Source organism: Scardinius erythrophthalmus (genome assembly GCF_964197995.2).
Source record: "Scardinius erythrophthalmus genome assembly, chromosome: 14".
Taxonomy (NCBI): Eukaryota; Metazoa; Chordata; class Actinopteri; order Cypriniformes; family Leuciscidae; genus Scardinius; species Scardinius erythrophthalmus.
The window spans coordinates 25,424,565-25,440,542 of record NC_138234.1 but is presented as its reverse complement, the minus strand read 5'-3'; the positions used below and the strand labels follow the sequence as shown (position 1 = coordinate 25,440,542).

Sequence of the window (15,978 nt, the reverse complement as noted above, 5' to 3'; positions counted from 1 at the left end):
TCACATAATGGATGTTTAATTTATAATATTTTGTGACAAACACTGATCATTGATATTTACCTCTGAAAAGCTTTAGGATTCGTTGATTGGTGATTTGTTTAGTGTTTAAAATAATAGTAACTTGAACATCCAATGCTGCTCAACAATCACAGCTAGTTAGAACATATTTAATAGAGTAGCCTACAGACCAGTTGGATTTCATGGAAGAAACGGCTTAGTTTTTGCATCGCGCCTGGTCAGGATGTATCAAGGTTTTCTATTTGTGTGTTCATGCTGCCAGCGAGCTGTAAAAGTGACATTTGCGAGAGAGAGAAAACCCTAAAGACCCGTTCACACCATGGACGATAACTATAATGACAATGATATGGTTCCAAATATAAAAGAATAGCAGGGAAACAATATTGTTGGAATGATTAAAAAATCCAATCAGAATCATTTCTGCTTTAGAGAGCTCGAACACTTAAAGCGACAGACGACAAACCTGACAAACGGACAGTCGAAGCGCGCTTAGAATAAACGGCGTCAACAAACACCAATGAGCGATAACACTAATATAAATATCGTTATAGTTATAGTTCTTGGTGTGTACAGGCCTTAAGACTTCTACGTGAGTCATTTTTGGGCATGCACGGAAAACTTGCTCGTGCAATATCTCAAGCAGTCACATTGCTTTTTCCGATTTATGTATATATTTTACTGTGCGCATGCGTAGACATTTTCTTTTCTTGGGTGTATGCAAAAGTCTCAGGATTTTTTTTTTTTGTCTTGCAAATGTTATAACTTAAGCTGTGTAATAAAAATTGTAATTTGTCAAGTAAATCTGATTTTAACCAACATCAACATTTTATAAATTGATAGCATATAACTTAAACATGGACTTTATGATTTATGTATTTTAAAAATGATCTGATTTAGTGGTTTTCCTTTCCCAATATACCTTTAGAATCACTTATTTAAATCCAAAAGTCACAGTCAGAAACATCACAACAGTGGTCAAATGAAGAGTGAATCTACCCAGGTGAGTTGTATGGGCATATATAATTTATTTCAGTTCACAGTGCATACAGTGGTACCAGTAGTTCCTGTAACAACACACCAGATTGACCCAATTTGCACTTGAAAATCATATAACTGCAGTGAGAGCATGCGGAAGAGTTCTACCATCCAGCTTCATTCACTCAAAAGCACTTCAACCGCCACAAACTAAACTGATCACATGGTCATTCCATATGTAGGAAACATTCAAGAAAATGAAGCACGAATGGTGTGTCTATCATTATGTTGAATAAAATCAGCTGTACAGACTTTTTGTGAGACAAAAACATTGCGTTGTGTGGAACATTCAAAAGCACAGTCTGGAGAGTCCAGTGATTCAGCTACAGCAGCTCATTACTCAATTTACAAAAGAATTCAACAGCAAAACAGATGGAAAATGAAGAACGTCACAATACTACGAAGCAAAAACGTACATAGTACCATGGTCATAAAAGTTGACATCATATTTCTTTATTGACTAAAAGAAGTACACATGCATCTAAAAAGAATTCCCAGCATTACCAAAAAAATACTACAGAACTTTACAACGAAAATGCACATCAATAACACAAGCATTATGTAAACAGGAAAGAAGAAAAGATTTTGGGTAGCATGTTCTTCAATTTATGTGCTTACTATCCAGTTTCAAGTAGTGTTTAATTTTAAACAGCTGGTGAACAGTAACTGGTTCAAATGTATCGTGACCAAGCCAAATTGCAAAAACAATGATGCTTCTCATACAGGTTTCCCAAAAGATTACACACTTCAGCTTTAAAATAAACACTTGGTAGTTTCAATGCTGCAACATGAACTGTGACCAAATTTCAAATGATGCTAAATAACATAATTCATTTTATTTTCTCTACTTTAATAACAAGAAAAACACATGTAAATTAGATATAGAAAAAGGGTTAATTACCTTCTATCTATTCTGAATTTTCAGTCATTACCATAGACAAATATCAAGAAGTCATCATAATACAGAGCACATGGATGATAACGGTAAACCAAACCATACATGTTTTTCAAATACACAGTATCAAAAAGTAATAACGACAATAAAAATACGCACTGGAAGCAAATGTAAAACTGATCACATGGCCATTCTGAGATACTTCGGCTGAGGTCCTGTGTGCTTGATTGGTATCGAACAGGCTGATGGTCTTTCTTACATTAACCATATACCAAATAAACAGGTTATTAGGCAAAAAAAAAAAATAAAAAAAAAATTCTGACATTCTACTAAGTATTTCAGGTTTTGGTTTGAATACCAATATTTTAGAAGCCATTCATAAGTAAAAATACTGAAGTACCTGTGATAAATATGAGCTATTGTCCAAAACCTAACAAGACAGCCTTCCCTACCTAGACAGCATCACGTGTATCAAGGTGCGGTCACATTTACCATTATTCAGTGAATTTTTAATTGTTTTTAAAAAGCGAAATCCATCACTAAAGGCCCGTACACACTGGGACGAATATCGGCGCGCGTTATTCGCCAGCGTTTTTCAACGCGTTTTTTTGTGTTCACACCCAAACGATTTTCGCTGACGATGAGCCGAGTGAACATGCAAATTCATTCCCTGACATTAGATGGCGCTTAATACCACTCCATAACAGTTCTCTTTTATCAAGATTTTTGTAGTCGCTGTCGCGTTTGTCATATAGTTCTTTATGTTCCGACACCAACGAGACCAGCAGCTCTACATTCATCTTGCCTTGCATCTTCCTCGTCTTATTTCTTCCCGGCAGTGTTTAGACGCTACTCGGCATATAATTTCTTCGCCGTTACGTATGTGTGCTCGGCAAGACCGTTTTGTGTTTGAGTGCCCCCAAGTTGTGTTTTACTGTAACTTCAGAAGCTCCAGACACGTGAGCAAAAGCGCCAATCTCATTGGTCGGATAGTTTTTGACGCGGCACGTCAAACCAAAAAAACTAACCCGAGGCGTTTTTTTTAAAAAAATGACGCTTTTACGCGTGGCGTTTTTCGCGTCGGTGTGCACACTCACATTGGCGCCCTTTGTTTAGTCACGAGGCGTTAAACGTCGGTCCCGGTGTGAACAGGCCTTAAGAATATCAACAATAGACAATTTTTGCCAGCAAAATCTTGCCAATGTGACCACACCGATAAAGAGTTGCTATCTACGTAGAGTCAGGTATGAGATTCCATTTATGAGTTAGAAGGAAGCAGCTACTCAAGCAGATGAACTCAGTTAAGGCACAACCTTGTATTTAAATAGAGGATTGGGGTAAATTTCTTTTCAGAAGTTCCCTAAAGTTGCTGACTGTTAAGAATAGTACACGCAAATGCGATCTTCCCATTTACAGGATAATACCTTTGAGCTAGCAAAAACTATTAGCATTTTAAAGTGAAAAGAATAGCTATTTTAAGTTGACACTACTTGCATTCCATTTGCATTCTTTTTTTTTTTTCATTTACGTACCATAAGTTTTGATAGTTACATCAACTACATGTCCTGCATGTCATGTGGGTATTGAACAAAAACAGATATGGACTAATAGCCACAAAACTCTAATTTTGATTTCATAATAAACAAAATGGCGATACAAGTTGCTTGATAACTCTGATTGGGATTTGCATAGTTCATCAGGACGTCCAATTTGTTCAAAGGCCGAAAGATATATCGTTTCAGGGCTAAACCGCTACGTTGAAAGCCTAGCTTGATTTGAGACAGGGGTCCTAAAACTTCGAATGCTTTTACGCTCACATCTTTACCACAGCAGATTACGCAGGAGGGGTGAGGAGAGTCATTAAAGTGTCAGACAGAATGGCACGTGTCCTAAATCATCCTGCTCAACAGCCACTAAAGAAACAAGTGCTGGATCTAATGACCACTTCCTGTTTGGTGTAGCAGTACAGCTGTGAAGATGATGTTCACAGCCGATATGAATGAAATGAGTGAAACAAGACAAATCTTTTCGTAACTAGAATTGGTACAATTTCGTAAGCAGTTCTGTTGTATTCTAACATTTATATATCAAGCTAGATTCTCTGCGAACCACCATGGTAGTAGTTGTACATGTAAAAGAGAAACTGGCCATAGATGAAGACACCCTCCTCCCGAATATGCATACTTCCCTACTATATAGCAGGCGAAAAAGTAGTACACGAGACGAGTAGTATGTCCGAATTCAAAGCATTCATAAAACATTGAGCGAGAAGAAAAAACATGACCTACTACTTCTGGCGAGATTGTGAAGTGCGCATCTGATGGACACTTTGCTATCCCATGAGGCCACAGAAGAAGATTTATGAATGGCAGTGAAGCGGTGCAACTTACGCCGTAAGTCACATGACGACAATATGGCCGATGTAGACTGACTGGATTTGGATTGGGCTTGGATATTAAATAGAAAATACTTGAAGGTTTCAATGTTTGTTCTTCATCAAATATACTTTTATTACCTACTCAGACAGCACGCTTTTTTTTAGGACGCACCTAGTTTATGCTAAAGCTGCTACAGCACCCCATGTGGCAACAGTGAGAAAGCAACATGTACCCAAGTTACTTTATAAATTTCACAACTTTTACATTTGTGTTCTCGTACTTGTGTGGAGCACATTTTGTGCCTTGGACTGAACTTTGTACTGAATAAGAGATCAATAAGGGGTTGGAAATATACATTTATTTGTCAGTAACAAGTTGCATTTGTGCAAAAAAGTCAGTATACTATGACTATCATTTTTAAGGCTATTAGTCCTTTAAAAACATGTAATTGGGATTTTTGTCTAAGCTGAAATTAAAATAACAACATCTCATCTGGGATAAAAGCAGAAACCTGAGAATTGTCTTTGAAAAAATACTTTTTTTTCCTCAAAAATATAGCAAATTGAGAACCAGTTGTCCATCTGGCCTAGATAAATATTTCTCTTTAAGAAGCAAAAGGTAGTGATAGTAGTTAGCAAGCTAAACAGCTACAGTGTCACAGTCAGGAAATACTGTGTAGAAGCAAATTAAATCTGTTTAAGGCATCACATTAAGCTGAGATTCGCTCGCTATTTAAATATTTTCGCACAATTTAGTAAAATATACAGAGAAGTTCGCCCCTCACCCACAGTGATTTATCGAAACAGTGATTTGAAACTACGCAAGTGCAAATCATCTGCTGAAATAAATAAAACTGGATGATGAATATCGACATAAATCCCTTTAAACCTAAATTTTCGTCCTTTCCATCCACCAGTTCTTAAACATACCGTATGCTGTTTCGGTTCGAATGTGAGAAATAAGAGGACCGATATTTCACATTAACAACAAAACACCTTCGCAAATAATTCATGCAAAGAGTGCTGGTGTGACATCATAGGACAGTGTAAATACGAAACGAGAATTGTTAGACAGGAGTGTTGCGTCAATTTCTCAGGATTTGTCCAGGCTGGTGTTGTTTTGAATGTGCGGGAGCTCCTGGTTGCTTTTGATGGCCATGCTGATGCGACACATGGACTCGATCTCCTCTAGTAAGCCTTTCTCCTCAGTCTCATGCCCTCTTTTTTCCATATCTGTCTCCTGGAACTGGTTTTCCCTTTCCCAGGGAACGAAGACCGAAGGTTGCCCGCCTGTTGCCCTGTGCTGGGCATGTTCCTGGTAGGGCCTCTGGGTTTTTCTGGAAAGGACCTTCTGTCGGGAGAGGCTGTGGGCTACTGGGTGCTGTTTGTCTGGGCTCAGCTGGGCGTCAGCAGAACTGGAGGGTTTGTCAGCATCACCAGGTTCCAAGATTTGAATTGAAGGTACCTCAGGGAGAGAGTTCCTCAGTGGGACCTCTTCATCGGGGGGGTTATTGGGAAGAATAGGACGGAGAGGTAGGGAACAAGAGCTGGCTTGGCGTCGAGGCGAAGGCGGGAGATGCTTACCGTGAACGGCGCTGTCGTCTTGACCCATATTCCATCCACCTTGTTCCCCGTTTCCTACTTCGCAACCAGCCTGAGCAGGGCTGCTTCCCAAAGGAGACTTGCAATTTTTCTGGAAACAGTACAAATGACACACTAAGGCCATGAAGTTGTTTGTGCACACAATCGTCTATAAAAGCATTAAAGTCAACATGAGATCAAAACAGACCCTATATACCTCCTTAATATTAATAACAAAATATTGCAATAGTTAACAATGGTTATTTCATGTTGAATTCTGAACAATAAACTCGTTTAAAATTATGAAAATTTTAAGTTTCTATCCCTCCACCCATCCATTCTTTATTGAAATCTCGATAAATAAAATTTGAAGTTACTAATACATAAAAAAAAACATTAAAAATGTAAATTAAATAATTAAAAAAACGAATAAATAAAATAATACAAAAAAAGAATACAATTTAAAATTATTAAAAAATATTTAAAACACACTTAATTGGAATAAATAATGAATAAATAAATAATAAAAATAAATAAATACCAATCATTAATTAATAAAAAATAAAAAAATGTAAATAACTGAAATAATTAATTATTAAAAATACAAAATAAAGAAATAAATAAATAAAAGGCATCCCTCACCGTGGGATTGTAGTCCAGGTCTTCAATTGATCTGAAAAAGTCCAGGCTCTTGGCGGCGGACATTCGGCCTTGCTCGATGTGGGACGTACTGAGAGAGTCCAGAATCTCCTCCAGCAGATTCATCTGGCCCGTTTGACTGGCTTCAGACCTAAACTCTAAATCAGAGTCATCACTGTCCTCGTTGTATGACGGCGCCTCCCCGCTGTCCTCAGAGGATATTCTGCTCACACACACACACAGGTTGTTAACTCGAAAGCCATGTGGGATGAAAAAAAGCACCAGAGGGCAGTGTTGCCTTGAAGAATGGAAGATGTTTACACTATAATTGGTTTGGAAAACACACTGTAATAGAGTCTAAACCCTTACCTGCTGGCTGTGTCGTCATTGTTGTCGTCTGGAAAGTAGAGGCTCATGTGTGGGGACGACTTTGGATTTTGATGCTAAAATAGAGGATTGAAATGTTAAAATCCCACATGATCTACTAAAGCAACACATCTCCTGAATGAAACTTTGCATGTCCCCATTACAGAGCGACAACATCAATTCCTGTCCCCATCATAGGTGCTCGGTCTGCTAATCCCTTGCCTTTTATAACACACCTGTGTAACACGTTTAATTGGCAAATTAAAGAATTGAAGCATTATAGGGCACCACTTCACGCTGCGGCCCCAGGCTTTAAGGTTTGCCATTAACTAGCCATCCACGACATGTACACACACACACACACACACGCAAACGTGCCGCCACTCACTAAAGTAGCCCATAAACTGCCGTTTGCCACATTATCAAAGCACACTACTAAACCAAAGCCCTTTTACTGAGCCCGAGGCGCGAGAAAAACGTCACGCTACGTTGCTAACCGGACAGGGTGGATCAGATCAACTGGTCAAGTCTCGCTGTAATGGCTCAAGCGGAAAGCTTCCTGCCATCTTAGGTAACCGTGCCTGCCGAATGGGTTAATGGCCACCCTGTCCATAAAAATAGCTAAGAGATGCGTGTACCGAACACTTTGCCATTGGAATAAACAGGAACACATGTTGGGCACTGATTGCCCCACTCGCTAGTAGCCGGCAGCTATAATGAAAGCGATTACGGGGGGTTCAGGCCTTGAATCCTCCAAAAGGCTTTAATGGATTCCTGTGTCAGGGCCATAAATTTGGCCGGCAAGCCACTTTGGCTTAAGTGAAGGGGCTGGATGCACCTGCGGAACTGTGTCACATTCATTTGGTGTCGGCGGGGTGTGTGTGTGTATGTTTGTTTGCCCTGCAACACTGTTTGCAGTTATGTAGCCCCTTGAGTTGCGAAGCGGGCCGTGCTGTTCAGAGAGCGGCCCCTCTCTTGTGCTTTCTATGAGCGGAGGTGTTTATTAAAACAAGGCGAGTGCAAGCCCTCTGCAGGATGGCAACACCAGACCTGCATCTCAAACACCTTCTCAACCAAGTCAAAAGACATTAATACTTAGGGTTATGGGTGGGAAATAATAGCAATAGTAATGCTAGTCTTAAAAAAATAGCTAATTACGCATCAAGATGACACAGCAGAGGATGCTAGGAAGTAACAATAATACAAAGTCAGCCTTAAACTTCACAGTCAGTTCATTCTTTAGTAAAAACGATATGTAGGCTAAATGCTAGGCTAATTGGCTTGCCGCTTTATTACTATGGTGCTTGCTAGGACACAGATTTGTGGTTGCTAAGGTGTTTAGATTGTTTTTAGTTGAGTTCATGTTGCTAAGCAGTTGCACTTGTTAGGGCCAGGTCAAAATAAGTTTATACTCGAGGTTATGGGTGTGAAACAATAGTAACAGTAGAGCTGCATGATTAAATTAAATAAAACTAAAATCGTGATTTGGCTTGCTGCGATTATCCAATCAAGGCTGTGATTTAATTAAATATAATATATGGACTGCATGTATGAGAGTGAAGTGTGGCATGTTGTTCTTTTACCCGTGAGCAATTATAAAAAATAAAAAGTACATAATTATTATTCTTTGTATTTAATTTTTTATAATCTTTTTATATTTTACAGTGAAATATTACAATAACATTACAGTAATTAATACAGTTATGTCCCTTATTTTGTTTAATATTTTATTTAGCAATAATAATAGTTATTATTATTATCATTTTTAAAATCATATTGATATATAGTAAATATTTTGGGTCAAACTAATCAAAACTGAAGCAACTGAAGCTAAAAAAAAAAAAAAAAAAAAAAAAAAAAATCACAAATGTTTATTAAAAAAATGTATTATATCCCCCCACCAAATCGTGTAGCCCTAAGTAATCGAGTAAATCGCTAATTACTCTCTGAGATGGCACAGCAGAGGATGCTGGGAAATAACACAAAGACAAAGTCAGCATTAAACTTTAGTCACTGCATTCTTTCCAAAGTGAGTCAAAGTGTAACAAAGTCAAAGGCATAAAATAACAAAAGCCGTTCGAGCCACTGTTCCGAGACAGGCCAAAACCGCTGATTTGGAAAACAAGCAGACATGTGACTATTTGCTTCTTTTACGTGTCCCCTAAATCAGCACGGACATATTGAGCTGCCACAGGTCAACGTCTGCTCCTTAAACTGCCTGTTCAAATCCACACGGAAAATGGGCTGTCTTCAGTCGGAGCGACGAGCAGACATCGCGCTCTTCAACGGAGACTTTAAAACCGTTAAAACTTCATCTCTCTTGTCAGGGCAGGCCGTTTTAAGAGAAAATCCCATTTTGCTTCTAGCGTGGCCAAGTTGTAAGAAGCGGCAACAGGGCTTTACGTTGCAGCCAATCGTCTCGTCGATTTAATAGCCAGGCTTACATTATATATTTCATATGCTATTTCAGACCAGGCACTGATCTCATGCGCTTGGCACGGTATGGAAAGGGAAGATATGCCTGGAAAATGCAAACAAAACCCCTGCGCCTCCAAGCCAAAACTTAAGCCAGCATCTGCTGAGCTATTCAAGCAGTTCCCCTTCAAACAAAGCCCAGGACCCCTTCCCAGGCAAACTTCCCTCCAACTGGCTCCAGCTAAAAGCAACTTTCTGAATATCAGAGAGCAGGAGAGCGCAAGAAAGAGTCTGGATATGTGTGTGTGTGTGTGTCGTTCGGGAGCATCCAGTAGGTGGCACTTTGGTTACAGCCGACAGGGTTTTCTCCCCCGCCATCTCCGTCTCATCAACGTCTCATGCAGATGTGCGGCTTCTCTCCGTTTGCAGAGAAACGTCCACCGGCCAAAAGCGCTTTCTCTCCATTTGTACGTCAATGTTTTTTGACACCCAACGAATCCATCTCGACGCTGGCAGTCCTTCAGACCTACACAGTTTCACAAAGCTCTGTCTCACACATTCTCACATTCATCCATCCATGCAAACAGCCATGAAACTGTACAAGATGAGTTTAGCAAAATCTAAATAGAATTTGAATTTAAATACATTTAAAAGAATTTCGAATTGTACATCTGTAATGTTTTGAGTGAAAAGGATATTCAATAAGAAAAACACAGGGTGAGACTTGTGCATCATAATGGATCATTTTGATGAAAGATTACAAAAGTATTTTCTTTCTTTAAAAGAGAATATTAACAAGAATGTGTATTAAAAGAATATTCTGGTTTCAACCGACAGCATTAAATGTTGATTACCACAAAAAAAAAAAAAAAAGACAATTCCCTCCTTTAAAAAAAAAAAATATCTGGGTTACAGTGAGACACAATGGAAGTGAATTGGGCCAAATACTCATCGTATCTATTGTACAGCCACAAAATATAAGCAACATGAGTGTTAACATGATTTTAGTGTTAAAAAAAGTCACCTTTTCAGTGTAAACGCATACAGTTTTAAATCATTGCCATGACAATGTAACAACTAAGAGAAGAATTTCAAGAGAAGAATTAACGTAAGTGCTTTTATAAGATTATAAGCTTCACATTTCGGCTTTTAAATCCTCAAAAAATGGCCACATTCACTGAACCTCTATTATTTTTTATTAGGAAAGCAAGGAAAACTAGTCCATTTTTTTTTTGTAGTCATCATCATTATGCCACAAATGTTGGAATATTTCTTTAAAAAATGCAATTAATTAATTATAATTTCATGACATGAAGAGTTTTTACACCGTTAACCCTTCCGCAGCTGTAGCGCAATCGTGTTTACAGTGGTCACTGCTTAGGGCGGTATGCAAATGAAGGTGGAAGCCCACAAGCCGGAGCAGGAAGTGTGTATGAATTATACACAACGTGAACAGAGCTTTTTGGACTCTTTAATATGCAGCGCTGCTGAACTGGCCACGGCTATAGGGGATCCATCTGCCGGCTTCATCCAGAGAGCGTGTGTGTGTGGAGTCATTCCCCAGAGGCTGTGTGCCACTCAGAGGAGGCAGCCGCAACACACACATACACACACACACACCCATAGCTTCAGTCGGCAGGAATAAGCAGGAGATAGAGATCAGCTCCACTCTGCCCCAGGCCCTGCTACTGACACCCAGTCTGGCTTTCACAGGCCCTCAGGCTCGACCTGAAAACCAGCCCCTTATACTGTACGCCACATGGATTCGGCGCAGTGAGCCAGAGTCACAAAACACAGCTCAACTTTTCTCTGAGTGCAGCAAGTGTTCTTGTAACATTTGTGAAACTCCACTGGACTTACAACACAAAAAGAATCAAAATAGCAATATAACAAACAAAAAACATACTATATATATATATAAATTATATATAAATTGTGTATTTGCTTGTTTATTTATAGCTTATTGTTATTTTATATATATTTTGTGCATTTGGGTGTTTATTTATAGCTCTTTGTAATTAATTATAAAATAATGGCATTTGACATTTTATAATAATAAGATTTTATTTATATATATACACATACATACATATATATATACACACACACATACATATATATATATATATATATATATATATACATACAGTTATATATAGTTATTTTTAGTTATATTAGTATATTAGTTTTTATTTTTATCACATTTTAATTCATTATTTTTGCTTTAGTATTAATACATTATGTTTATGTTTCAATTTATGTTCAACTAGTATAATTACAAAGACTATTGTTGTTCAATTATTAAATTTATATTTGTTTACGTTCATAATCCTTCATCAAAAGAAATATATACCTACATATTAGATTCTGATTGGTTGATTGTGCATTCTACAGTCTACCACTAAACTGTTTTTGTTTTCCCATAAAGCTGAGCTGATTTCATGTCTCTCGTGTAACTCGCTCTCTTTCTTCCCACATGATAAAATTAATCCAACCTAAATCAATATTTCATATCCATTTATTTATTTATAATGTAAAGTCAGCTTTGCATCGGGTTCCTAACCACCCTGTTTATTTCGGCTCCTAAAAAATGAGACACTTAAATACATAAATAAAATTAAAAAATCATACAAATTTATTCCACAGATAACTGAATGTATACTGGAAATGTTTTGGTTACACTTGGTAACACTTTATTTTAGTGGCCTTGTTACACGTTACATGTAGTTACTGTAGTAATAACTATAAATTACATGCAACTAACCCTAAACCAAACCCTAATCTTATATTAAGTACATGTAGTTAATTAATATTACTCAGTACTTAAATATATAATTGCACTGTAACAATGACACCTTAAAATAAAGTGTAACCCTTTATTTTAGGCTGTATGTGTTACAATGTAATTATACATTTAAGTACTGAGTAATATTAATTAACTACATGTACTTACTATAGGATTAGGATTAGGGTGTGGTTAAGGTTAGTTGCATGTAACTATGCATAATTTATAGTAATTACTATAGAAATTACATGTAACGAGTAACAAGGACATTTTATTATATTAGATTAGAAAATTTTATTATATAAAAAAAAATGCAAAATAGAAGCATTTCTACTAGTGGTCTTAGACTGTTGGACACTGCCACGGTTGATCAGATATTGCAGGTCTCTCATTACACTGCAGCATTTCTCCTGTTTTAATGAACACCAGCAGAAGTGCATTGAAGAATAGAGCGTGTTGGCCTGCCGCTCAGACCCCCGTCACCCTGTGCTCTTTTGTTCTCTGTTAGACGGTAACGATGACTGAGCGGCGCAGCGGATTGATTTGCTCATTGATCGCGTAGAGGGTCTTTGTGGCTCTGGTGCACGAGCAGGAGAACATGCGTATGTACTGTATGTGATGAATCTGAGAGCTCTGATAGAGGGTTCCTCGGGGACGGGCGAGTGGAGGGAGTCGGTCCGCCACCTTAAGAAAAGCCCTAATTGGAGGACCTCTGTCTCCACACCTTTTCACGCCGCCTATTCCTTTCTCCCCACCTCTCCCCAACGACAAGGATGCAACTAATAGCTGTGCTAATTAAGGGCTGGATGGAAAGTCACCGGTCACGATGGCATGCAGGCGGGAAGGGATCAGGCCAGCCGTGGCTTTTGTCCAATGCCCTTCTGACACGGGACGCGGAGGTGTGAGCATGTAAGGGCAACAAGGGCTGGCTGTTCATGCCGGAAGTGAGATCTTTTTTACAGCTAATCCACACTTGCACCATTCAGCTCTGAATTTTTGATCAACATTCGTGTTGCTGAGCTACAGTTGTTAAAGCCTCAATAGAGAGAGTGAATAACAGAGCAAAGGACACTTTCATGCTGATGAGTGTGTCTGAATAGACAAATTTATAACTAGCGTGTACATGCAATTTTTATTTACAAAAATCTATGAAAAGTGAGTGCAGTCATGAAGAAGTCAATGCTGGACACGTGTACACAGCTCTTTCATTTACTCTCTGAAAAGAACTAACTAAATTACTAAATAAATAAATAAATAAATAAATAAAGTGCAAAAGTTTGGGGTCAGTAAGTTTTTTTTTTTAAATGTATTATATATATATATATATATATATATATATATATATATATATATATATATATATATAAATGTTGCCCAATCATTGAAGCTGAAAATTCAGCTTTTCAATCACAGGAATAAATTACATTTTAAAATATATTAAAATATAAATTATTTAATTTCGATTCTAAATTGCAATAATATTTCTCAATATTTCTGTTTTTTAGATCAAATAAATCCAGGTTTGGTGATCAGAAGAGACTTCTTCCCCAAAATTGTATATATTTATTTATATATATGTATGTATGTATGTATGTATGTATGCATGTATGTATGTATGTATGTATGTATGTATGTATGTACACACACACACAGTATTTACAGTATATATATATATGAGAGAGAGAGAGAAAGAGAGAGAAAGAGAGAGAAAGAGAGAGAAAGAGAGGGGGGGGGGGGTGTAGATCAATGCAGCAAGAGCATTATGGGAGTCCCTGGGTGCATGGCCTGATGGTAATGGGCGTCAGCGTGAGGGACAGAGTAAGGCGCATGCGTATTTGACCTTTTTGGAGATCAAAGCTCTATTAGGGTGCAAGGAGAATAAAACCTACAGCTACCTTAAACTTTACCAAGGAAAAAACTAAACCTAGCAGCAAAAAACATTTGTTCAACGTAAAATACCAATAGAGGATGGGAAAACGGTCATGAAACATGATAATGTGCTTTTATAAGTGGACGCCAGGGGGGGGGAAACACTAGAAAAGTGTTTTTACCTTACAAAATTAGTGATGCATCAAAACTACAGCCTTGTTGCCAGTCCAAAATCTGGTTTTGTGAAACAACCGCGGCCTATTTGGGTTGGAAATGGAGGCAGGCCAGTGAATGGTATGAATCCAGGCCACCTCCTGCGTCTATGGGAGGCTCACCGCTTCCCTGCCTGGGCTTGGCAACACATCACTGAATCGCACACGCAAGACACACACTACACACGGCCGCTTTAGCCACAGCTGTCAATCAAGCCGCCCCACGTCGGTTCGGACTTACTGGTGTGCAAATGGCCGCTTCTTTCAGGAGGCGGACTGTCCGTGAACCCCTTTTCCCTCTGTGTGCAAGTGTGTGAAAGAGTGTGTACGTGCTCACCGCTCTCCTCTGTAGTCTCCTGGGTGAGAGGCTTTTAGTGCTGGTGGGAGAACCTTCACAGTACGGGCTTTCCTCCTCTTCCGCATCCTGCCGAGCAGCAAAAACAAAAAGAGGGAAACAGAAATCATTTACAAAGCTTGCATAATATATACCCAGTTTTGAACGTAATTAAAAAAGATCTAATTTTATGTTTAAAAAATAAAAAGATACAGTCAGTATTTTGCGCATACAGTGCAAAATTTTGCAGGCGAAACCTAATCATTTCAATAGGAATTTAGGGAATCGGAGCGAGATTTTACTTGCGTTCACTGCTTGGTTCAAAAATGACTTCTGTGTAAACACTGTGCTTAATGCATCGCTACACTATTGACAATAGACGAAATTTCGTCGAAATATCCCCTAATGTGATTTGACTTTTCCTCCTTTTCAGATTCCTGGCAAAAAGCAAAAAAAGAGAGGGAAACTGAGAAATGCGTTGCTCTGCAAAATTTAAAAAATAGGAATTTACGCATTGAGAATTTTGTGTGAGAGCGAAGGAGTTCAAGTTAGTCGAGCAAATTCGTCGCGTTCACCAACAGAAAGCTGCTTGTATTTAAAGTGACTTCTGTGTGAGCTGTGCTTCATGCATCCCTACACTATTGACTGCTTTATTATTGAACCCATGAACTTTCAGTGAAATGTCCCTAATGTGACACTGAGGGAAACTGAGAAAGCACTCAATATTTTCTTAATATATACCCAGTTTTGAATGTACTTCAAAATATCTCATTTTATGTTTCACAGGGATGCGAAAAGTCATTTTTAAAGACATAGTCACATTTGCCATTGCTCTGCTAAATATTGCAAGCGAAATCTATTAATTTCAATAGGAATTTAGGCAATCGGAGTGAGAGTTCCCTATGCAGATTTCACTCGTGTTCAAATAGATTTAACTTAAATTCACGGCTTGGTTTAAAATTGACTTTTGTGTAAACACTCTGCTTAATGCATTGCTACACTATCGACAATGGGACTTTTTTGCAAGCGAAATTTCATCGAAATATTCCCTAATGTGACTCGACTTTTCCTCCTCTTCAGCATCCTGGTGAAAAAGCAATTGAAATGCATTGATCTGAATGCATTGAAATCCATTCAATAGGAATTTGCGCATTGGGAATTTTACGCGAGTTTTATTGAACCACTGAACTTTCAGTGAAATTTCCCTAATGTGAAGGACCTTTCCTCATCTTAAGCATCCTGCCAAAAAGCAAACAAAAAAAAGAAAGAGGGAAACTGAGAAAGCACACAACACTTTCTTAACATGTACCCAGTTTGGCCAGTGTGAGTTATTCGAAATGTTATGCTACAAGCCCGTTTGAGTCTTGTACGGCAACAGACCGCATGATTATTTATACCAACGCGCGCACACCCAATAACACTGACTCATTTGAGAAGCGTCTTGTTCAAATC

The 15,978-nt window shown here is 38.3% G+C and overlaps 1 protein-coding gene across 5 annotated transcripts in view; it reads right to left on the bottom strand.

Moving 5' to 3' along the window:
- Positions 1-768: 768 nt before the first annotated feature.
- Positions 769-15,978, bottom strand: part of dennd1b (DENN/MADD domain containing 1B) — a 93,852-nt gene continuing 78,642 nt past the window's right edge. For all 5 annotated transcript variants that reach the window (XM_081385274.1, XM_081385275.1, XM_081385276.1 and 2 more), the window contains 4 exons: positions 14,530-14,616; positions 6,915-6,988; positions 6,549-6,768; positions 769-6,018 (listed from right to left, as the gene is read on the bottom strand). In XM_081385274.1, the coding sequence (XP_081241400.1) occupies positions 5,419-6,018; positions 6,549-6,768; positions 6,915-6,988; positions 14,530-14,616 (981 nt within the window). In that variant the 3' untranslated portion in view covers positions 769-5,418. The remainder of the gene's footprint in view (positions 6,019-6,548; positions 6,769-6,914; positions 6,989-14,529; positions 14,617-15,978) is intronic.